This window comes from Dicentrarchus labrax, unplaced genomic scaffold (assembly GCF_905237075.1).
Source record: "Dicentrarchus labrax unplaced genomic scaffold, dlabrax2021, whole genome shotgun sequence".
NCBI classification, from domain to species: domain Eukaryota; kingdom Metazoa; phylum Chordata; class Actinopteri; family Moronidae; genus Dicentrarchus; species Dicentrarchus labrax.
This window is the reverse complement of record NW_026136724.1, coordinates 12,315,525-12,340,762: the sequence shown is the minus strand read 5'-3', so window position 1 is coordinate 12,340,762 and position 25,238 is coordinate 12,315,525. Positions and strand designations below refer to the sequence as shown.

The following is a 25,238-nucleotide window of genomic DNA, read 5'->3' as shown; positions in this document are numbered from 1 at the left end:
AGAAAAACGTGTGTGGGATGTGTGCATGTGTAGGCTTATTGTTCGTACTGCCATTGAGAGCACCTATGTGGGTGTTTTAGTCACTGACAATGGCTGACTGGACATGAGTCAATGTGTGTATGGACTGAGTCAGTACAGCACGTATGATAATGTTTTGCTGACAGCGTGTGTGTGTGTGTGTGTGTGTGTGTGTGTGCGTGTGCGTGTGTGTGTGTGTGTGTGTGTGTGTGTGTGCTTTTGGACCTGTATCTCTGTAAGATAATGACATTGTTATAATCACTAGCAACAAACTTGTGCTGGACTTGTTGTCTTCCTCCATATATGCCACACCTATGCTTAACAAATGATTAACAGCACAGACTATCTGAAAGTGTAGTACAGCAGACTGTTTTTTCCCTATTCTAAACATACTGAAAGGTATTTTAGGATTTTAGGTGACAGTTTAGAAAGTGTTTGTGAGTCTTTTCTGATGTAAACATGGTTGCGTGTGTTCGTGTGACTGTCTCTTGCAAGGGTCTCCCTTTCCCAACGGATGTCTATTCTCAGACTCAAAGTGCATTATGGGAGAGGGGTGATGTCATCAGAGCTTCCTAAGCAGGAAGTCAACTCCTGGATTGCTGCCAATGCACTCGCTCATCGTCTGTCTGTGTCCTCTGTGTCTTTAGGTTCGTCAGTGTTGCACACTGTTTCATTGATGCGTCTTTCCTCTGGCTTTCTGGCTTTTATCTTCACATCTCTCTATACCAGCGTTGGGGAGTAAACTAGTTTAACTACATTTTCCAGTAAGAGTGGGGTAAGAGTGGCTACTTTTAAAATCATGTAACCTTTCGAGTGGAGAGCTATTTCTTTTTTCACTAAAGCTTCTTTTCCACCAGATGGAACGGCTCAAATCTACTCGCTCTTTTTGGGATCTCCATTATGGAGAGTACCTGCTACTTTGTTTGGTACCACCTCTGTCGAGGCTCCAAGCAAGCTGAGCTGATACTAAAAGGTGACGTAAAAACACTGCAGACCACTGACTGCTCACACAACACACGACTGTTGCTGCACAAACCCCACATTTTTAAATAGCTAAGCTACCGTCAATAGTAACTGCATTTTCCCCCCCCCACTCAATAATGTCAGCCCGTAAAACCCCACCAGGGTCAACTGACGAAGTGAAGATGTATCAAGAACACTATCCCTCTTCATATCCTCTGTTATTAGCGTGGCAGCTCTCTTTTGTGAGCACAGTTTGTGTGTTGATGAGTGAAAGAAAGTGAGCAGTGAATGTGAGCAGTGCGAAAGGAGAGCAGTGAAGTTGTTGATCTGGCAGTAAATGTACAGTGTAGGTTACAACTTGCCCAAGACTGCTGCATAATGATGAGGGATGATGGATGGGAGCTATCGATCAGTGATCAACTGTGTTTCACTTGCAATGTTCCAACACCAGATTGGATATTAAAAGACGTAATCATTCAATTTATTATCCCAAGGAAGCTTATAATTAAGATAAGCCTCTTATTTTTTTACCCCTCCTTTGATTTTATTTAAATATTTTATTTTTGTCATTCTATTTGTTGGTTTCACTACACTTCTATGCAGCGGGAGGAGGAACGGGGACCATTAAGGACACTTTGCATTGTATGTGTGTTTGTTGGTGCGTGTTTGGGGGCAATGGAGGACAGTGTGGTGTAAACTAGAATGAGGGCAGTGGTGACTGACAGAGCAGAGCTTTTTTTTTCGAGCTCTTTTAAATAGGTCTAACTGTATGCAGTCCTCTGAGACTACCCTGTAGAGGAGAGATCGCTCTCCCTTTTTGGCACTAACTCTGTAACTGTCTGTGTAAAGAGCAAAGTTTTCTGAAGGCCTCTCTTCTCCTCTCCTCTATTCCTCCTACCCTCTCCCTCCCCTGTGACTAATTATTTGTGTTTTTTTTTCCCACTTTGAGTGTGTTACTCAGCGACATCCTGTCTTTCTTTAACACCAGACGGCATACACAATATGTGTGTCATACCATGCCATCGTGTATCTGCGTGTTGGTGGGGCTCTCCAGTAGATGCAGTTGTTTCTCAAAGAGCTGAGCGATCGCTCTGTGAACTAACTCGTACTGCTCCTGGAGAGAGAAAGACAAAGAAAGACAGAGGGAAAACCAAGAAAGGGTTTCAGTAAATCAATACGGCAAAAACATTCTAGTGTCTATACTCAAAAACATCCATTTACAAGGCTATGAAATACAACCTCCGATGATGCACACTGATTTCATCTCATTACGTTCCTAGTAAGGTAAGTGTGTTACACCACATTTTCAGAAATTATATTACAGTCAGTGGCTTCACCAGAACTCTGGTCGGAGACACTGAATTCAACTTGTGTCATGTTGCAAATTAAATTCTATAATTTATCTAACAGTCCTCATTTCCCCTCTCAATGTCAGGACTTCTGCGTGGGTGGGAAGACCATAAATAAGGTACAAAATGGCAACGGATGCCTTGTTAAGTCGAGACACTCATTATTTTGAATGTTTGCCACTTAAAGATACAAATATGAGGAGAAAATGAAAGTTAAATCCAGCTGAGAATCATCGTCTCACTGCAGCAAGAAACATGCAAACACACCCGAGTCAAGATTGTGGCAAAACAACCTCAACCTGTTACAATTAATGGCGGGAAAGTGTCAACCTTTCAGGCATAGATCAACTTTCAACCAGGTGTGCAGCAACAAACGCAGGAATGAAAAAGCTTGACAAGCTGCTATAACTGAATAACTTAAGTCTTAAAAGCTTACTTAAGGACTTTTTCAAGGCAACTTCTATTCAACGGTACGTCAATGTAAATCATTTAGTAACAATGTTATGCAGCATGTCAGCATATGAGTGCAGGGATTTTCCACGATGAATCAGACGACCAAAAGGTGTTAAACTTGCGGTCTGTTGTGCTTGTATCCCCACATCTTGCAATGTTTGGGTTGTATCCATATGGTTGAATGCACTCATTTGAAGTTGCATTGGATAAAAGTGTCAGCTAAATTAATGTAATGTACTTTGGCGGTCCTTAAAAAGTGACATACTGATCCCACAGTAATCCCCCGCCATAGCATTGCTGCACAAGACACCTCTTTCTCATCCCGTCCCAATCAGTTATTTGCTAGTGGGCTCTTTGTGACACCCGAGAACATGAAAAAATAAAAGCACTGAAGTGCTGCATGACTTACTGTCAGTAAACAGAATTTGACTTCCCCACGTGGGTCCACATAACACTGATTACGCAAATAGCCAAAAGTGTCCAATCACGGTCAGTCTGTATGTCTTTATGTTTATTCCTCTTTGTAAAAAGAAAGTGTGAACAGGACCAGAAATAAAATACAACACATCACTTTTGATCCAGAACAAAGAAACCATAGCACCCTGACATTAACTAAATATAATGTGTCACTACATTTAACAGCTGAGTTAAATAAATTCAGAATATTGTTAAAAGCTGACTGAAATATTAGATAATATGTTTTGCATGATGCAGCTAGTTGTGAAATGTTTTTCATGCAGTCTATGCAATGTCCTTAAAGGTTTAGCATTGCTTAAACGTACTTACTTCATTTCCAAAACCAGACTTGCAACCTCTGGGGGAAGGAACTTTTTTACCATTTTCAAACAACCAGTTGAAATACTTACAGCTGTTGGAAATCTATTTAACTGACAACCAGACAAATATCACACTATGTTGACCTCATCTCCCAGGTTCTTTGTGTGAAGGCATGAAAAAGGTAGCTATGTGTGTTAGCATCCAGCTACTAATTAGCATTTCTATCACCTTCTTCATATTTCTCTAACAACTTTGTATTAAATGTTGCATTTCATTTAGCCTAAACATACCTCAGAGCGCCAGTATCTGTGTGTGAAAGAAAAGAACAAAACTAAATTAAAACTAAAAACAAACCTTGGTCTGAACAGCAGAGTGTCGTTGCGTCCTCATCTCTTGGATCAACCGAAAAACATTAAAATCTTCTGGTATTTTCTTTGAAAGAATACAACACAACAAAGGAGTTAGTTCTCACTTGTGTCTTTACAATTACGGTGTAAAAAGTGTGTCATTTTACAGGTATGTTTTAGGTATGTGTGGGGGTGTGTGTGTGTTCACATACCCCGGCTTTGAGGAGGTTCCACGTGTAGTCAATAGCACAGATAGCACCCGTCCTCCCACAGCCTGCACTGTACAGTCAGTCATACAGATAAGGTTCAACAGAAGCACACGCATAAAGACACAGACAGGCACGTCTTCATCACAAACATAAATTTAAAAAAAACACACACACTCCTCACAAATATCAACTCTGGATTTCTATTTGTGAGTGGACAAACACTCAATCCTATATACAACAACACTTCACCCAGACAGGATGGAGTCAGGAGCTACACAAACACTGAGATTATGGTGCATCATGTCTGACACATCAAATCATAAAACTTTATCTCATGCTGTCAGGGAGCCTCTGCTACTCTAACAAGCAGCGTTTCTCCACACACATACAGTAGAGTGCACATCAACCCACACAAGGCATCTTTACAGATGCAGAGACACAGCTTTAAGTCCTGCTGTGTAACAGAGGAACCAGGAAATGTCCCCAGGCTGCTCATTATACCTGATTACACACAGTGTGTGTGTGTGTGTGTGTGTGTGTGTGTGTGTGTGTGTGTGTGTGTGTGTGGAGAAACACTGCTCGTATACCCTTGCATGTGTGCAGCAGAGGATCCGAATACACAGCCTCATGAATCAGTGTTGTTTGTTTTCTTGTTAACTTCTTCATCGTTCTAAGTTCTTCATTGGAGGAAATGGTGCAGTCATCTCTGAGAGAAATAACACTTCAATTCTCTGCCCACAGCAATCTTATCTAATCACTATAGCTGCAATAATATGGGCTATTTCATGATTGCCCTATGATGACATACCACTAATATATATATATAACAGTCTTGAATAGCTCTAGATGTATTACAGCTGTTCTGTTTCAGCCTGTTATTGTCAGATTTCTGTACTGAGCAGCAGCAATTTGAGTAAGATTTTCAACAAGACTGGTCAAGTGAAACAATGAAATGTGAAATAAAACAATTTGAGTATATAGAAGCTGAATTTAAAACCTAACTTTTGCTAGGAGTAGATGTGTATTTGTATCTTGGGTTTAGACACTACTGCAACATTTCTCTGCTGTGTTGAAACTTGATTTCAAAACACAGAAACCCATGCCGACCACCTGTTGCACATTCTTACTGCCTCCTTGCATAAAACCACTGGCAATCTCACAAATCATTCATTTCAATTTGATAATCCATTTACACATACACTGTATATCATGCCATTACTTGATCTTTTCATCTGCAATCAGTCTGCTTTTCTACATGTTGCCTTAGCTACAGTATGGGCATACACGGGTAAACTTGCGTTGGTATGTTTATACTGCACCTACCTGCAGTGTATACATATAGGGACGTCATCATTCTCTTGGTATTCTCTCATTAGTCCGATCATATCCAGTATGGAGTCAAACGACGAGGGGACGTCGTGATCAGGCCAGTTCATATAATGGAACTGTGTTATCCTCCGAGTTTCCTGCAGGGAGACATACGGGGGAATCATTTTAAAAAGGGTTGCAGGTCTATGGAAGGTCGGCACATTGAATCAGCAGGCCAAGAGGAGAAAGTGAAGTGAACGTGTGGGCGATATTTTAATATTATGATTTGGAATTTCAGTGGAGTTGCACAGTGATGATATAAACATAATCTGTGTGGTTTTACAAAACTCTGTTGCTTAAATCAATGACTTTGAGCTCCTTTTTGCTATTGTTTTACATATGTGAATAGTAACAACTAAAATGTTTTGTACTTTGGACATCTATTTGATTATTTTTATGTGATTCTGCATACATCTGCCATTGTGTGAGATACATCAGCTTGAAGAAAATGACTGAGCAATAATTCAGAGAACTTACATTCTCATACTCCACCGTCAAAGTCCTGATATAGTAGTCTGTTCTGGCCTGCTCTGATTCCTAGAAAACAGACACAGGGAGAACATTTACACAATCCTTGACTAAAATGGTCATTAGAACAAAATGTGAGAAATGCAGGAGACCGAAAAAACAAAACCACCACCCCCACCTTACACACACACACTCTACACACAAACAGCTGTGATATTAGAGATTTGTCTACTTACACATGAGATTCTGAAAGGGCCAAAACTCACGGGCTCCTCCCCGTGCAGAGGGAAGTACCGCTCACACTTTTTCTAAACAGAGAAGAACAGGAGTTAGCGTTGGCTGAGAACAGAATACCAGACAAATACCACAGCTTCCTGTGCACACACACTTTCTGGCTTGAAATAAGCAATTAACGTGACGTGTGGAACATTGAGAATGACATTTACAGAAAAAGAAAGACTAAATTCATGCATACTATATACTTTATACACCTACATGTGAAAAACACACATTTATAGATGCATACAGAAGTTATCTATCAGTCACACTTAATTGTTACTTCAGTTGCAATTGACTCAAGGCTTTGTGAAAAGACTGAGAGGTCGCCAAAAGCAGTCAGCAGACACAAATATGCAAGCACACTTAGATGGACAAGAAGAATACAGAAAATACTAGAAAAACCTCCACCAAGGCTAGACAACCCTCTAAATGTGTGTCTATAAATAAATAAATAATTTTACTTCCACTCATTTACGTGAAGCAAAACATTTTTAGATATTCTACCAGACAAACCTGTAACCTTGGTACGGATAATAAAACACAGATGTGTGTACGGACCCATGGAAATACACATATGAACACTTGCATGCATGCACTGACAGGAACACACAGACATACACCGGGAGGGGGGATTAACTATCACAGCCTTACCCTTCCCATCTCAAACTCTCGACAAGCCATTACAATAACCTGCAGAGACACAAACAGGAAGGATTACAATCAATATTTACACTCAGCCTCTCACGGCTAAATCTAAGTATATATTCCGTTCCTATATGTGCTATTTATGTAACGCTGTAGTTGCCAAAATGAGATCCAGAAGAGTACCCAGCAGAGTTACGAAAAAACTAATTGGGAGTGGTTAGACCTCGGATCATTTTTCATCATACGTTTCACTGTTACATCAATACCTCGCATCATTCTCTTTGATCCTACAGGACTAATTATCAAAGCTGCAATCTCAAGCTTCTCAGAGTGCTAGTTAAACCTAATTGCAGCTCCCTCTCTCCCTCCCCTTCATATGTGTCCATCTGGTTCAAGCATAAGCACTCCCCATCTGCCTCTTAATTCCTGACAACCGTATTAAATATTTATTTTAATTACTTTAATTATTACACCCACTTTCATAAAAAAAAAATTCACTAAGTAACAGCTTTCTGTTCCTATTCTGTAGCCATCCAAATCGACATAGTGGGACTCCATCTCTCCTGCCATCCAATGAGCCATACTCACAGCTACATTGTACTCCCAGTTCATCCTCCAGAAGTCGATGACAGTGTTCGGCAGTGGGCCCTGAGTTGCAATGTAGGCCTCTGGGCCATCTATACCCTGACAGGAGATACGGGGAAAAAGAAAGAAAAGGCAAGATCACAAATCCACACAGAAAATATATAGAATTACATATATTCTGTGAAGGCACATATAGGACTTTTTCCTAACACTATAATCTTTCCGCTGATTTTTTACCTTGATGAAGTTAGCATTGACGTAATCTGTGTCTTGATTGGTCGTTTTTAATGTCAGCTTTACCCTGCTGTGATCAACTGGGGAGAAAAGAAAGCAAAATATTTACTCTGATACATTTGAACAGAATAAGAGCAACAGAAAGCATGGACTGATAGACAGAAAAATTGATTGAATGGGATATAGTGAGAGACAAAGAGAGGCCAAACGAGGAAAAACTAGAGAGAAAGTGGATGTAAAGAGGTTAATGGACACATGGCTATATCCTCATTCCTAAGTATGTGTATGTGTGAGTACACATCTGTTACGGATGAACCGGTTCTTCCTTTGCCTTATCAGAAGCTCATTCACTAAAAGCCTTAATGAATAAATGGATGGATGGATGGATGAATGGATGGAGAAAAAGGATAAAGGTGTAAAAAAAAAAGTAGGACAGATGTTGGGTCATGGAAGCGTCGCCTGAGGTCATTAAGTACAGCGAGAGCTCTGTGTGTACATAAGACAGAGACCATTACATGACCTATTACGACACACTGGATATTTGTATTTGTTCTAAATGTATGTGTGTGTGTGTGCATACTTCCTATCATTCTCCATCTGTCTGTCCCTACCCGACAACCCCCCCTTTCCTCCAATTTTACAGTTTTCCGCTATTTAACCATACTAACCATATAGAAATTTTCCCTACAAGTAACCATTGGTAGCTGTGGTTAAAAAGGTAATTTTTTGACAATATTTTTCAACTTTGATTGAATGTGTGTTTTTTTCTGGCACACAAAGTGACTTATCTTTAAATCTAAGGACATACATATAAGATGTTTTAATGCTGCTGTCATGCAGGACACAAGCTTTCATACAGATTATATTGTCAGGCACTGCATTCGCATTAAAATTGCATATAAACCTCAGTCGAATTAAAGCACTGTAAAGCAGATAGTCACTGAGGGCCACGTTGTTGCTCGACAACATTGGTTTTAAATCTAAATTCGATCTCATTTTGTCCAAGGTTTGTTGTTGGAGAATAACGCTGGTACATTACAAGGTATGTGACAGTTAAACACGACAGTAACAGAAAGTAGAAGTGAGCTGAAAGAGTCGGCCATGATATTTCCAACATGTTATCACCATCACTAAATAGACATTACATCCCTATCTCCCTGTAACTAATATCATTAATGCAAGTACGTCATACAAGTGGAGCCTGCTAGCACACCTAAATGTAATGGGACTAATATTCATGCTACGAGACGGAAGAAAGAGCATTCATCTGTGCAGTAATATGGCATTTGTTGGTGTGCCGGGACTTACACGGCAGTATATCCTTATATCTGTTCTTCTTGACATTTTCTTCCCTCTCTCCTACGTTGGTGGGGTAGATCTTCTCCGTCCGGTACTTAGTCGATAACCGCCGTAACCGCTGGAATAAACAAACACGACAAGAGAAAAGGTTCATGTTAATGATGTTTGTAAGTATAAATGAGCCCACAAACAGAGGAAAAGCAACATAGGAGTACTTCTCTTTGATAGCTTACAGGACAGAGAAAATATAAAAATTAAGCTTTTTTTTTACTCAGATACACATACACAGGTTAAACTCTTCTGACACACACACAGACACACACAGACACACACACACACACAGACCACACACACACACACACACACACACACACACACACACACACACAATCCTTCAACATTCAAAGAGCTACTAATACCACAGCACCCCCCACACATACTCCAGTTCCTTTTTGCGTGATAGTGCATTATGTTAAGAGTGGCCAGATCTAATAGTAGCTGACACTGATGAAGACACATTCAGTTAATGGGAAAAGAACAATTACAATGGTCTCTTAGATAGCAGGCTAAAGCTCAGCTAGCGGCCCTCAGAAACTGTGACCTAGAAAAGAAGTTTCAGAGGTGATACAACTGAAATGTTTTGGTCATCAAACACCATCTACACTGCTAAATGTTACCTTTACCACCTCCAGCCGCCCTCTCTCTAATTCTTCATAAAGACGTTACACATTAAGACAATGACTGGTCTGAGGGCAGGAACTCAACTACAAATTGGGGGACTTTCTGAAACTTCCAGTGAATTTTATTGTGCAACATCATTCACGACTTCTCTGTGGCCTCGAGTGTCACAGTGAAACTTTTGAAAAAAACTTCAAAAGAACAGCAAGACTTTTGTAGAATAAAAAAAACTCCTGCTGCACGACTCTGATAGCATTCACACAATATCGCTCTCGAGGGCCTATTTTCTTTATTCCCTCAGTTGGTTCAGACATTTTCCTCTAGCTTTAGGAGACATTGAGGAAATTAGGCATCACTACTCTTTTTCTGCCTTGCTCATTCCCCCTTTCTCTCTCTATCTATCTCACACTGACTCTGAGAAAGTCAGCGTGGGCGTTCGGGCTGCTGGAGCCTCGTGTGAAAAATGGTCCCACCTCTTCTCTCTGGCACTGGCTGCAGGGCAGGCTTTCCTCGTGTTACTGTGACAGCGACAGATACTGTACATCCTGATTTCCTGAGACTCTCAAACCTCAACCCTTTTCTTCCTGTCCCTGTTTCTCTTTTTCGCTTTTGTCATAACATCACTTCCACACCTCTGCAGAGACATTTACAACGACTGAAAGTTGTCTTTTTAGGCCTTCAGTGGTTTAATAGACGGATAAGGTGACTGCTGTAATACACTACTGACACACACACAAACAGTTTCGGCTATCGGCACAGAGGCACCCTAAAGACATAATGAGTTTTTCGACTTCTGCCCAGCTCCTCATTTTGCATCACGCATCTTTGTAAACCACAACGACAGACCATCAAAAACCGAGGGAGAGGAAACAAGGGAGAGAAAAAGGAGGTACACACAGAGAGTGTGGGCGGCAACACAGCTGTGTGTGTGTGTGTGGTAATAGCATTAGGGCTCCTCTGGCCTCATGTGAATTACATTTCCAACAGAGGTCTGCTTCTGTGCTGGGCCAGAGCCCGGGCAGACACACACACAAACACACACACACTTAGATACACAATGAGCAGAGAAGGCCGGCAATAGTGATTTGTGATGGTTTGTGATTCCCCCCAACCCACAAAACACATTATGTGGAGACAAACATGCACACAATTGTGCCCTCTAACGCTGTAATGATGATAAGTATTTTCCCTTTGTAGCCCATTTCACTTCATTTACAGCAAACTGGGGAAGTACAAGTCGATTCTCCAATTAAAGCCTAGGAATTGTGACTTTCTGCAGCACCTAATCAATGATTTGGTTTTGCCTGCATTGCTAGTTTTAATCTATATAAGATTTCATTGGTTTTACAAGGGCACGCTTGTGTAATTACGAGGTCAAATGGCAAGACATTAGAAAGTAATAACTTCAATACCTAGCTCTGAGATGTTTCAACCCCTCCCTGTCTCAGTTCACACACTTACAGTGTGAAATTAATATGGAATCAGTTATTATTTGTTTCAATGAATGTGTCAGTGCAACCCTGTGGTTACAGCAAAGTCCAGAGGTTGTCAAACTATTTTCTAACTAAATAACATTTCCATCCAAGCCAGTTGTACGCAAACATCTTAAGCATTCACTAATTAAATGTGGACTGGGTGTGTGTTTCCAGAAACTTAAAAGAGGTCAAGACACGTCTGATTTACAGTGTAATAGAGTGTAGTAGAAATGTGGTTATGAAACTTATTACAGAGAGCGGTTCAAAACATGAACACTTTTTTAATTACATTTTATTTTATTTGTATAGCACCAAATCATAACAAAAGGTTATCTCAGGACACTTTTGAATCCTATTTATAGTCCTATCCAACCACTCATCAGGCTGATATTATTGATAATAACAATACATCTCACACGCAAACAAAAGCTATATTGTATTCAAATTTCAGCTTCGATAATATGATACCTCATCACGTAAAAAAAAAAAGTTGGATGAAGACCCAGCTACTGTCTGTCTCTCCCTTTTTCTCTTAACTTTCCATTGTCCCACAGACAGGTCCTGTTTCTAATTACTCTTACTTCCTCTATTACGTAAAACAACACACACACACACACACACTAACACACACACACACACACACACACACACACACACACACACAAAAAGACACAAGCATGTGTGTGCACATAATGGGTATAAGCCTGGAGGATGCAAAAGAAATAAAGCAGAGGGAGAGAGTCCTCGCTTGCTGCTCTGTATCTTTACTAAACAAACCGAGGAGAGAGGTGGAGTGTAAGGGAGAGAGGAAAAAGAGAGGAAAGAAGAAGTGGAGGAGAGGAGATGCGGGTCAGTGTTTTAGATAAAGGGGAGAAACGGAGTGATTTGGAGAAAGAAGGGGGGAAGCAAAGGGGAGGTGAACAAGAAAGAAAGAGGGAGAGAAAAAAGGGACGCTCAGGAAAGAAGGAGAGCCAAGGCTTTCAAGAGGCTCTCGGTAACTAAGCTAATGGGTTCTTTTATTCCTCGTTTCTGTCGTTCATTCACACGCTCCCTTTACACACTCTGTCGCTTCGTGCTAGCTTCTGTCCCGAATGGAAGAGGAGGAGGAGGAGGGGGTGCAGAGAAAGAGGGCAAAGAAAAATAAACATCCTTGTTTCGATCACTACTCAAGTGTACTCCTCAATTCAATTATTATTTGTTACACAACAGTTATCGGTTAATAGATTTCTCCAATATGACAACAAGTGGTTATCATGAAATTAGCTAGTTAAACACATCACTTAAGGCATTTTTCACTATTTTTAACAATCAATTAAATAATATTACAGTTAAAATCAATTAATTACGACTATATGACACAAATACAGCAAATCTTCATGTTTGCGAAGCTTGAACTATTGAATGTTTTACATTTCTGCTTAAATTATGAACATAACAATGAACTGAAATGATTCATTCACGATTTTCCAGAGCCAAAGTTATGTCTTGTTTTGTCTGATCAATAGTCTGGACCGCAGTTTCAGTGTTTCAGTTACTGTTATAACAAGACAGAGAAAAAGCAGCAAATCCTCACATTTAAAAATCTGGAAATCTATAAATGTTGTGAATGTTTTTAATGTTCCACACTTCTGCTCCATGCATCTGCTCTCAGTCCAGTAGTAGTCTTGTACCTTGCTCAACAACTGATCATGAATACAAGTGCAGTTAAATGTTTTTTTTTTATCCCATTATCATTTGTATCTTTATAAAGGTAGTAGGTTATGTACAAAAAGCACAGATACAAAACGTTAACAGGAAACACTCCTCTCCACAGGAAGAGGAAAGTGACTGAAACACAAGAAAACTCTCAAAAGGGTTTCTATGGTTTTCACACATTTAAAGACTAAAAATGCACCGAAACCACCTACGCTGCCCTGTTGTGGTCACATCTGCAGAATGTGTGAAGCAGATTACTTAAATTTAAACAGCTGATGGACATCTGTTAGTAGATGTTCAATTGCACTTCTGTCAAAAGTTCAACTAGTTTCTGCTTTTCTGACCGTGACATGACATGAAAATACTGCCACTTGGTCAGCCCAGGTCATCTGCCCACACTGGTTTTATTGAATTACACTGGATTTTATCTGTAACACTAATGTCAATTCATAACCCCTCACTCTAGTGTTTTTATCTCTCATTTGGCCGCAGAATTACGAGTACAAACGACTGAAATAATACGAAATCTTTTTCATGTTGCACCCGTTCCGTCCACACTATTTCTATCTTTTGATCCCCTTCTGTTTCTTACTTCCTATCAGTCAGGGGAGTTAAACAGCATGACTGAGTTGGCCAGTTTCCTGTGAACGCTCGACTTCCACTGCCACACACACATACACACAGGGCGTTGCCCCCCCCCAAAAGCCCAGTGCCGACTTCACAGACCCCTTCAGGGTGCGACCGAGTCATGTGTGCTCTCAGACACATTTCTTCACAATGACTTGACTTGGCCTAAAATGACTCGAGGATGCCAGGGCAGTTACTGGGCAGAGGGAGAGAGAGACAGATGGAGAGACAATGAAAAAGAAGATTAGAAAGAGACGAGAAAAATAAATTAAAATGCCAAGAGAGACAGAAAGAGCACTAGAGAGGTGGATGTAGGTAGAGAGAGGTAAAAAGAGAGATGTAGTTGTTACCGAGTCTAACCTACTTTCTGTCTCCTGGCTGAATAAGGCAGCATCGCTGTACTTCCCTGGCACACTGAATTATTCACACACACACACACACACACACACACACACACACACACACACACACACACACACACACACACACACACACACACACACACACATTCTCTTTCTTGAACTCAGCATTAAGCACTGATTGGCAGAAAATATGCTCTTCCTGCAAAAGCGGTGGGAAAAAAAGGTATTTGTGAGTGTATGTGTTGTGTTGCCAGGAAGTGGGGGTGTCGAGCGCTACAGGCAGAGAGGCTTTACTGACGGTCACCTTCCATGCAGATACACACACACACACACAAGCTAAAATAGGTCACCCCTTACAATGCTCTCAGAAAAATCCATCTCCCGCACTGCGAGCATGCAGGGAAAAGATGCACTGCTACAGCACAGAGACTAAAAGGGTCTGTATGAGTCTGTCGCTCTGCCTCTCTCCCTCTGTCGATTCAATAAGCTTGATTGACGTTCTCGCTGCTTTTCATTCTCTCTATGGAGGCATTAGTGTCCCAAATCAGCAAAAAAAAAAAAAAAAAAGCTGCAAAGTCATATTTAGCACTACAGAAATATGTGACTGCGCCAAATGTTTTGAATTAATTATGTGTTATATAACCAATGAATGAAAAGGTGTGTAGTTGTGAATGGAAGGGGTGATGATACAAACAGCAGCAGTTTGACATTTTGGGAAATGCACCTGGTCTTTCTTGCTGAGTGTTGAGATGAGGAGATTGATACCACTCTCACATCTGTATGCTTATTAATACGTGCTTAATATGCTAGCTTAGCTTTGCATAAAGACTGTAAACCAGTGCCGTTTACAGTTTACAGGACGTTACTGCTCCCAGCCAAGAAATAGCCCAACACCTTGCAAATTAAACAAGCGGGATATAATGTGTTAACTATTGAGCTTTAGAGGTGCTGATCTGGGGATTTTGTTGCCTTTGGAGTCAAGCTAGCCATCGCCCCCAGACATGATCTTCTTATCTAACTCTTAGCAAGAAGGCAAATGAGCATATTTCCCAAAATGTGTAATAATTGTTTTATTAACAAAGTAAGAGTAGAGGTCACTCTGTCAGGTGTCCACTGTTAGTTTAACAGAGCTAACTAATCAAGCTAAATCACTAAGGAAATAATATGAAACCCCACCCTGACCACAAGCATGAGTCAGGGGTCCAGTGTGTTAGCGAGTGAGACCTCCTCATTAGCTGAAAGATCCTAACAAAGATAATGTCAGACAATTAGCATCAGTTACCAAGCTGTATACACACGTGCAAACATGCACATACTCATGAATTGTGCAGCCATTTCCACTTCATGGCTACTGGCCAATATAGGTCAGTGGAGCACTGATAGCATGAGTGGGGCACACGCACACACACACACACACACACACACACACACACACACACACACACACACACACACACACACACACACACACACACACACACACACACACACAGGGGTCTAACAGCCTGTCATTCACTGGCACAAAGCAGAATGTGCTTTCCTGTAATTATCCATCAGGCTTCCCTTTCCCTCCGTCTGTCACTCTTTCATTTTCAATTCCTTAAACCATCAGATTATTCCGTTATGCAAGTCATACAGCAGCAGTTCAACGTGTGTGTGTGTGTGTGTGTGTGTGTGTGTGTGTGTGTGTGTGATGACACAAAAAGCAGAGCGTAATGTTAAAAATAGAAAACAAAAGAAAAAAAACTGCACACGCATCTAGTGTGTATGTGGTTGGCGATATGGTCACACAGACCCGAGGAAACACCTGGCCTGAGCCGAGAGCACCGGCTTCAACCAGTCTTTTAAAACCACCGTCATTTCTGGGTTCTCACCTCCTTTATAACCTAAAATCTCAGCCACGGGGCCGTACAGTGTGCCGTCGACTTCGAAAGACGGACACACAAAAAAACTACCCATACTGCTTCCTTTAATTAGTGAGTTTGTGCTGTTACAGAAGACAAAACAAAGTGGGCGGAGAAAATGAAAGCAGGAGGAAAGATGTAGTGGGGACATGGAGGGGCAGTGAGAGAAACAGATGAGAGTAAAGTAGATGTTGGAAAAAGGTAGACGATAAACAGAAGACTGTCTTCAGGATGGAGCATCAGAATATTCAGGTGTATAAAGTTATCTGTGACATTTCCTCCACTTGTTTTTATTTTATGCACATTTTCATCAAAGAAACTGCCTGGAAAGAATGGAAATTTAAACATCGCAAGAGGTTTTTGCACTTGGCTCCAAAACAAAATGAGTTTTAGGGCTCATGATTAAAAAAAAAAATAGATATAAAAAGTTGAAACATGGCGACACGTGCTTCTTTAATGGTTTAAACAGGACAGACAATTAGCACCAACAGTAGTTGACTTTTTTTCAGATGGCATTATCTTTCAAACTAAGAAAGAAAAACAATATATCGACTTGAATGATGACAAAAAAGCCACGGTAAAATAACAACGGATAAGACAGTGAAAACATTGCATCAGTCAGGCCGGTCTTTGGGATGGGGCGGTCAGAGAAAGGGAAGGGACAAAGTAAAGAGGCTGTAAGGGTTAAAAAAAAAAAAAAAATACCCTACAAAATGGGACAGAATGAATGGAGATATAAAAATATTGAGCTATCGGCCGCCTAACTTTTCAGACGGTTTGAGAAGTGTCCTTCAGTTAGAGACACTGAACCCCTAGTAGTGCTATTCTGCAGCTGACCACCATGTGACTCTCCCTGTGATGATGAGAATGACATAATTTTCACAGCATGACCTCCCTTCTCTCCCCCCCACTATCATTAGTGTCTCTGAAATGAGCTCGAAACCATAAACGCCCTCACAAACTCACTGCAAAGGTTAAAAGAAATACGGACATCATCAACAGAGGAAAACCGTTATTGAAGGCACTGAGAGTCATTTCTGGACTGTTTAAATTTCAGTTAAAATTGTTGACTTCACTGCCGTGCTAAGCAAACACAGTTAGCATTTACCGGTATTTTCCTGGTGGTAACTTCCCGCTCTGGATGGAGGCCTGCAGCAGGAAGCAGATGTGGACAAACCTCACATAATCCCAATCATCTGGGACAGGATCTCATTGTGTGTTTTAGTGTGCGCTCAGAATTTGTGTGCGTGTATTAATCACTTGGCCTGCTCAGATATTCAGAGCTCCTGTGAGGGGGGGGGTGTTAAACTGGTTTCTGTGCATTCATATAGCATTATTGTGTGTTTGGTAACTGACATTATCATAATTTAATACACGACTGGCGCTGGTGTTAATGCGTGTGTGATGTGCGTTGAGCTGCCGTGCCCAGGATGACTCCTCCATGTAGCAATTTCCTTCCACCTTCGTCACACATTACACACATAGGGGGCATTACTGCATAATTTCCTGAGCATTTGAGTGTGTGGTCTCCTTATCTTGATCAATAAAGAGTTATGCATGTAAAACTTCACTCAGGCCAACTTCAGAGTGGAAACATTGTGTGTTGCGTCTCTTCTGAGAAACACCCTGTTCAGGGGCAAGAGGCTTTCTGGGTTAAGCCGTGGGAGTGGGCGGGTGAGAACAGAGGTGGCAAAAGTACACACATACTTTACTCCAGTAGAAGTACTGATACTAAAATAATACAGTATATAATATATAATAAAAATAATCTGGTAAAAATAGATAAATACTTATTTACTCAAGTAAAAGTGATACGCACTGAAATGTACTCAGTGTATAAAAATAAAAAGCACTCTCTTGGTTTCATTTCTACCGGCTGTTTCTGTGCTGAAACTTCAAATAAGGTTGACTCTCCTTCTCTTGTCTGTTTTTGTCTTGTTACGTCTTTTATGTCGCTTCTTACGTCTGTCATGCGAGATACGCACCAGTCTTGACGTTGGGAAGGCGTGCCATGATGCAAAAAAAAAAAATAATCGATATTTCCTCTTAAACGTGTTAAAACTAAAGTAACAAGCCTGTTAAAATACAGATATTTGTGTAAAAATGAGTAAAAGTAAGCAGTTGTCAGAAAAAAAAATACTCAAGTAAAGTAGAGATACCTGACAAAACTACTCAAGTACAGTAACAAAGTATTTGTACTTTGTTACTTCTAGGTGAGGAAAAACGAGGCTTGTGACACCGAAAGAAATTCGGAAGTCTTGTTACAGTAACAAGGAGGCGGGCTTACAGTGGTTGCCACGCACACACATGCACTCACAAAAAGCAGTGGACCCCTGTAGTGTACCCTCCCTGCACACACAAACAAGCGAATAAAAGTACACAGCTGTACAAACACACACCAGGCTTCTTCAATTTTTCATAAATAATTTTCTTAGATAAATGTACTGAAACCTAAACCCCGACACTTCAGAACTTGCCAAATAAACGTTCTGTGTTGAGCTTCCAAGAGTCTCCTCAAGCTGACAGACTGATGAGTTTGGAAATGAGAAGAGGTGGTGCATTATTTCACCAAATGAGAGATAACAAAGTGCTCACTTCTCTGCTGATCACCTGAAAGGGCAATGTGCATCCAGTGCACATTATTATATTCAGACTGTCTTTTAACCAGGGTTATACTTTCATTATATTAGCTGGGACGGGTCTAAACAATCCACATTTCTCTTGAAAACACACACACACACACAAACACACACACACTACATACTGGCCCTAGCCTAAGATGCTATTACACACATCCCTGACCAGTGAGGTGATTGTGTGTGTGGGCTTGTGTAATACATGGAGCATAAAGGCTTCCAGATCATGTGCTGCAGGGCTCAGATGTGTGTGTGCTGGCACTTAACATGCACACACACACACACAAAACACAGAAAGGTGAAGGGGAAGCCCCCTGGTGACAGCGGAAATTGTTATTACACACAAACACAAACCCACGAGAAAAAAATACACACACACACACACACACACACACACACAAGCATGTTAGGCATTGTCACATCTCATTTTCTTGCCTCCCCTCTGAGTGTTTTATGTCTGCCCAACAGGACACATGTTTAGAGAAGCGTGTGTTTGCACTTTTTCGCCTTCTTTGATGTGCTGCTTGGGAGTAATCTGCTTGCAAAGGTGGGGCAGGAACACACACACACACACACACACACACACACACACACACACACACACACACACACACACACACACACACACACACACACACACACACACACACACACACACACACACACACACACACACACACACACACACACACACACACACACACAAGAGGCTGATCTCCCCTGTCTAAACCCTGTCTAGACTACAATGCTGAGCCCAGTGTTCCTAAAAGCAGTCACAGAAACGATACGAAACTTGGGTTCAATGACACAGGTAACTCACCACCGAGGTAACCAATCACATAGACCTTTCTCTTTGTTTCCGGCAGTGAGGTCTATTTCCTCTCTTTACATCGTGCTCCTTTTACTTCTCCTTATTTCAAATCTTCACTTTGTAGCTACATTTGCTGAACCTGTAAAATGATTTTTTACACCTCCATAAAAAGACACCTACAGTGTCTCGTCTTACCTCGTACATGGCCCACAATATCCAGGCATCTGTTCATATACAGACGTCTGTTCGTGTGCCACATGGGGGCAACCTAGTATATGAACAGTTGCCAAAGCTGCAATGTGTTCTAAAGAAATTTGTTCTCAGCTCCGTGTTCCACAACAAGTTAGATTTTGCATAAGTTAAATTAGGTGTCTTTTGTAACACTTGCATTACACTGCCAGGGTTTGGAGATCCACTGCCACTGGGGACAACCCTGCAAAAATACACAATACTGTGCACAATAATTCTTCTCTTGTAGCATGTTTCTTCCAGGCTACGTGGTGGTCTACTCATTACAGAAGGTTTCCCATGACACATAGGTCGCAAACCCAATCCCTGAAGCTTGTATGTCTATCAACAGCTGTGTGTTCAATCAACCTGACCTTGGGCTCCACTCTACATACTCCTACCACCTCACTACACAGACTATAAGTAACTGTCACCTAAGTGAGCCTGCAAAAAAAAAAGAAGAGTGCTTCTACTTTGCTAAACCAAAGAAACTGTTCTCACTCTTTGCCCAAGTCAAATACAGAGACTCTCTATGTCCACAGGAAGTGACACATCAAAACTGAAGTTCTCCGAGACAGCAGGCAGTCAGTGATCCGCCAATAGAACAGCGAAGCTTGTTTCACAAAAGCCAGATTTGTGAGTCAGCAATATAACATTGGACGGGTCTGGTCACAGCGAAATTTATGACAACAACATTTCACACAGCATTTAATTCATTTGAATGGAAATGTTGAGATCAGATGATAGTTCAACTGTGATGACGTGGAACAGAAGCAAGGAGGCTATCCTTTCAGCTAATTTCATTTCATACAGTTATTCTACAGCAGCGATACTCATGTAGATGCTACTCTGAGTTCTTAGTTGGAAAGCTGACCGGCTTGCTAGCTAGTAATGTAGCTGGTGTCATCTATTTAGGGTCGTCCTGTCATCACGCCAATTGCAGGTTGCCTCTCGTAATCCTACCTAGCCTTCAAAATGAAAACTATGTTAAATTTTTCTGTAATATATTTATACACTTTATATCAGACCAAAATTTCATGACATATATATTTTATTTTTTTTGACACGCAAATCCTCTCGTAATGTTCCGTCTAAATGTTCTCTGGATGTGTCCATATTGTTGCCTCTGCAACTGGCTATCTGTTAAAAAAACTCTGGCTCTCTTACATAAGCGCACTAATAACTGGTTTGGAAAGCCGTGGGTTGACAGAGCCAGTTGATAACCACCCTTGTGAAACAAGTAAGATTGCCATTGTTTGGTTTTTGTGGAACCGGCGACTGCACAGATGCCCCAATTTTGCAAAACCTGCGTCATGAGGCGATCCCAAGGTCTGAACGGTACATATTTTGCCTTCCATCCCCTTTGTATCCTTTGAATTAAGTCCTCGTCATCAGACCAGATTGGTTAAAATGATCATACCGTGTGCCTTTTACTAATGACACGTTACATCATATCACAAATCTTTTGGATAGTTCTTGGATTTCTCACCAACATGCAAAGCTGTTAAGTTTAACTTTAAAACATACTCTGTCATAAACTCACCAGAAAAAGACGGAGGGTTAAGGAAGAAATTATAGTATTATTATAGTATACAGTAGCATGTAATCTAGCTCTTCGATTACTATACCACCAGGACTATGACAAAAATGCGTCCGCTTTACATCTTTAACTCCAGGCTCTGGGCTGTGTCTTGTTCTGTCTCCTTGCACTTCATGGGAGGCCCTGATGTACTTGCACCCAACGCACAGATATGTGCCGTGTAATTAGATCAGTTGTTCATGTGTCTGCGTACGAACGCCACTAAACAAAATTCCTAAAATTAACAACGCCCTGTGCTAATTCTGGCAGCCAAAATGGGTCACAAAAATGTTCCTGGTAGGTTCAGAAATGACAAAATCACAACTGAATACCAGAACAAGACGATTCTCACATTTGGGGAAATTTCAAGCTTTCCCATTCCATCAAACAGCTGAAAAAGAGCACCGAACAAAGCATATAATCGCTGACTCGTTGCCCTACCAGAGCACTGTAATTATGCCTATAAAACACATTCTATATATAAACAACAATAGCCAGTTAAAGTGGGTGTTATGTCAGGCTGTTCTGGTGACTCAGTGCGCAAAGGAGCACACCCCATGCACTTGTGGTATTGTGAGTTTGACTCCAGCAATTGAAGGCTTCATGAGACGCTCAAAATTGGTACGACAGACGAGCAGCAACCAGCTAAAGCACTTACTTACATGTGGCTGATGACTCTTAATTGTGCCTGGTACACCGGCACACGGCCCACCTGTGCTCAAGCTGAAGTTTTCTTGTCTACAAGCCGGTGTGTCTGCTGAATAATTTACGCCAAACTCTTTAATTCACCGGCTGATGTTGCCAGCAACTTAGCCTGAAGCCCCATTTACATGATTGCCGTACAGCTGATATTTCAGCAAGTTTGCGTGATTACTGTGAATAACCAGATTACAGAATTAGTTCAACTTGTTTAATAGTCAAGTTACTCTCAGGAGGGTTGCGTGATAGCCAAAAGGCTAAGAGGGAAATGATTAAATTATTGTGTTTCATGCCAATAAAGTAAATTTGGAAAGGAAGCTGAACAGATATCACATGAAGAATCATGGCACGACAAGCAGTAAGTGGTGTCCTGTAAGTTTGAAAAGGGGGTTTCTGCTTAAAAGGCTACCGTTTTCTGTAAGTACAAGACCTGTGGGAGGGTGTGGGTCAGGAAAATTGATAAAGGAACACTATTTACTACCCCAACAACAAGCTTTTAAGACCCTTTCACATAAAGATCCTCCCTATCTACAGCAGCAGAGGACTGTGGTTGTAGTAGGCAGTTTGGCAAGGCGTGGATGTTTGTAAAGTTATGAATGAGAATTGTGGTGGTGCTAAAAGAAGAACCTACATTTACCCAGTCAACTCTACATGGAGAATTCAAGATTAAGAGGAAACAGCAGCCAATAGAAATCCACAGTAAATAACTTTTTTTTTTTTTAAAGTAGAGATAAGACAATTATTCCAACGTGTTGCTTTATTTCGGATCACATGCTTTATGAAATGAATGGCCTGTATAGAAGCCAAAGGCAGACTGGTTCCAGCTCCCTTTTTTCTCTCGTCTCAATAAAGCACTTCCTAAATGCCTCTCACACAGCCCAACGCCCCTCGTAGTCTGTTTTTTGCGCAACATCCGCTACCTCCCTGTTTTCTGAAACACATGCTCGAGAGACAGGACAGGCCAAGTCATCAGCACACAATTGGGACACAATACACAGAGTTTTCCTCAATTCAGAGAGAGAGAGAGAGAGAGGAGAGAGAGAGAGAGAGAGAGAGAGAGAGAGAGGCCTGTCAAATTGTGTAGCTTTTATACAAAGTATGCCCAGGAGTTGATAAAGCTCCAGTTTTAAAGCCAGGACAAAATGTTATGAAATGGGCCAAGAAAGAATGTTGCAAGCTCCAGCAAGCAGCTTGCATGAAGTAGGGAAGTAAGGAGAATAGTGTGTGTGTGTGTGTTTGTGTTTGCAACTGTAGGCAAAAGGAGGAAAAAGTTAACCGTTCTGAGGCTGATTTAGCCCCTTTCCCCAACTGTAGTACAGTAAAGCAAATCAAAACACTTAACACTTAACCTAACCCCTGACCCACTCTGTGAAGCTTACTGTATCTGAATCCTGTAGTGGTATTACTAATACACTTACATTAATGTAAACTTAAAAATGAATGCGCGTGTGTATTCTCAAGTATCCTAATCACAGCACAGCTAAAATGAGCACATAATGACACAAGTGGTATTATAGAAGTGCCATTCCTGGTGTGGCTATTTCTGCTATTTCACAAGCCTGGGACAAGTCCTATTTTGAGTCCAGAGTTGCAACACAATAACATCTAGTGATGCAGTGTGGGTAACCTTAAGACTACGGGTCAGCAGTCATCGTAAGGCAAACAAAATATGTTAATTTATCAATAAATGTCTCATTTTTACGCCTCAAAAGACCCTTTCCACGTGAAAGAGAGTCAAACAAATGCTATTAAATGAGTCTAGGTGAATATTACTATAGTATTAGATACACATAACCAAAAACTAATGCAGTCTGATACAACATCCCTGCACTCAATCCAACCTCAATTAATGCTAAAATGTTCAGATTTGACTAAACCTCATGACCATTTAGAGGCTGTCTGTGGTGCTGTTAAATCTGATTCTATTATATAGCGTCTCCAGTATTATCTATATCAGTGAGGGTAAAATTTGAGTGTATTAAAATAAAAATAAAAAAGGTGGTTTAACTGTCTTAAGGTGGATTTATCATCCATTACAGTACATATCCGCCCTAAAACTTCACTAAATAAGTAACTACAGTCATCCTGTAAATATTTCACAGAGATTTCTATCAAAACTATGTGCAGGGATACTAAAAACAATACAATAAAGCTCAATTTGGTTGCTGGACATTCACTGCTTATTAGGCATCAGAGGAGACAATGAATCATAGCACTGTACCCTCACAATCAGGCATGGTTAACAGACAGTAAGCCACCATAACACTGCACTTTAGCCCAGCATTTACCTACAAGCTAAGCTATTCCTGCAACGCCATGTTGTTTTATTTTATAAATAATAGCTCAAAGTGACAGTGAACGCGTCTTGTCTTGTTGTTGTCTCTGTATTTTCAAAGAAACAGGAGCCGGTGGTGGTTTTTTTTTTTGCTGTGGCTTGGGGGAGACAATGCTAGGCCGCCATGTAAAGCCTGGAAATGGGGAGGAAAAGGAAGAGGGCAGTGTGGCCGCCCCTGCCTCACCTCCTGGGGGGGGGGGGATACAGGAGACAGGAGGGGAGGGAAGAGGGTGGTAGGGATATGAAGGGCTCAGCGCGGAGTTAAAGGAGGAAAAATATGAGATTAGATGTAAGGTAAAGGAAGCTAGGTATGTTAAATTGTCACCCACCATAAAGTCGCTGCCGAAGTTGTCCTCTCCCCTCACCTCGTCCCCCTCTCTCATGGCCTTCACCCCCTGGATAAACTTTCTCAGGATGCCGGCTTGGTCCATCCTTTAGTCCTCTTAGTCCTCGTATCCCGTATGCCTTGTTTGTTTTGAGTTTTTTGTGTGTAAAATAACCCCCCAAAGCAGCAAAAGAGGGGGATAAAATGTAAAATATTTATATATATATCTCTATATATATAGATATATATATACACACAAAATAGGACACAAGGGAAAGGGAAGAGGAGGGGGAATAAATAAAAATAAATAAGCTTCACGGATCCTCCCAGAGAGTCATCGTCGGTTCACAACACAACACCTTCTCTCTCTGGTTTTTTGTTTTTTTTTCTATTATCGCCCCATGTTGTTTCTCCCTTTCCTTCTTTTCTTCTTGGGCTGTTTTCACAACGGCAATGGTTAGTCCCAAAGAAAAGCAGCGGCGGCCGGGTTTTCTGCTCCACACACAACTTCACCGCGGTGGCCTAACATAAGACTGTAAACACTCGCTTCTGCACGACAGAAAAAAAGAACAATAAAGACAAAAGGGATTTGTATAAAAAAAAATAAAAAATAAAAAAAAAATACCCCTTTGGTCTGGTCAGTCTATCTACCCCTCCCTGTCTACCTCGGTTGCCACATTCACACACTGCTGCTCGGTATTCGCTACTGGGGGAACATCCGGACTGGGCAAAGCCAAAGGAGAGAGCGGCCCTCCCCTTCCCTGAAATAGCCGCCTGTGATTGGACAGCTCAGAACAGAAGTTAGAATCCCATTGGCTAGTGGGGACGTTGCTCTCCCAAAGCGCTAAGTCTGATTGGATGGAATGTGTGTCTGTCATTGGTATCGTGAA

General features: G+C 41.1%; 1 protein-coding gene across 5 annotated transcripts in view; it reads right to left on the bottom strand.

Moving 5' to 3' along the window:
- ptpn12 (protein tyrosine phosphatase non-receptor type 12) overlaps window positions 1-25,054 on the bottom strand; it is a 46,389-nt gene extending 21,335 nt beyond the window's left edge. For all 5 annotated transcript variants that reach the window (XR_007882610.1, XM_051393009.1, XM_051393008.1 and 2 more), the window contains exons 1-11: window positions 24,353-25,054; window positions 9,004-9,112; window positions 7,699-7,775; window positions 7,465-7,560; window positions 6,883-6,921; window positions 6,189-6,260; window positions 5,962-6,021; window positions 5,440-5,582; window positions 4,120-4,186; window positions 3,915-3,992; window positions 1,997-2,095 (exon numbers count right to left, since the gene is read on the bottom strand). Coding sequence is in view for 4 of the 5 variants with exons in the window: in XM_051393009.1 (XP_051248969.1) it covers window positions 1,997-2,095; window positions 3,915-3,992; window positions 4,120-4,186; window positions 5,440-5,582; window positions 5,962-6,021; window positions 6,189-6,260; window positions 6,883-6,921; window positions 7,465-7,560; window positions 7,699-7,775; window positions 9,004-9,112; window positions 24,353-24,454 (942 nt within the window). In the remaining variant the exon portion in view is untranslated. The remainder of the gene's footprint in view (window positions 1-1,996; window positions 2,096-3,914; window positions 3,993-4,119; window positions 4,187-5,439; window positions 5,583-5,961; window positions 6,022-6,188; window positions 6,261-6,882; window positions 6,922-7,464; window positions 7,561-7,698; window positions 7,776-9,003; window positions 9,113-24,352) is intronic.
- Between the last annotated feature and the right edge of the window lie 184 nt (window positions 25,055-25,238).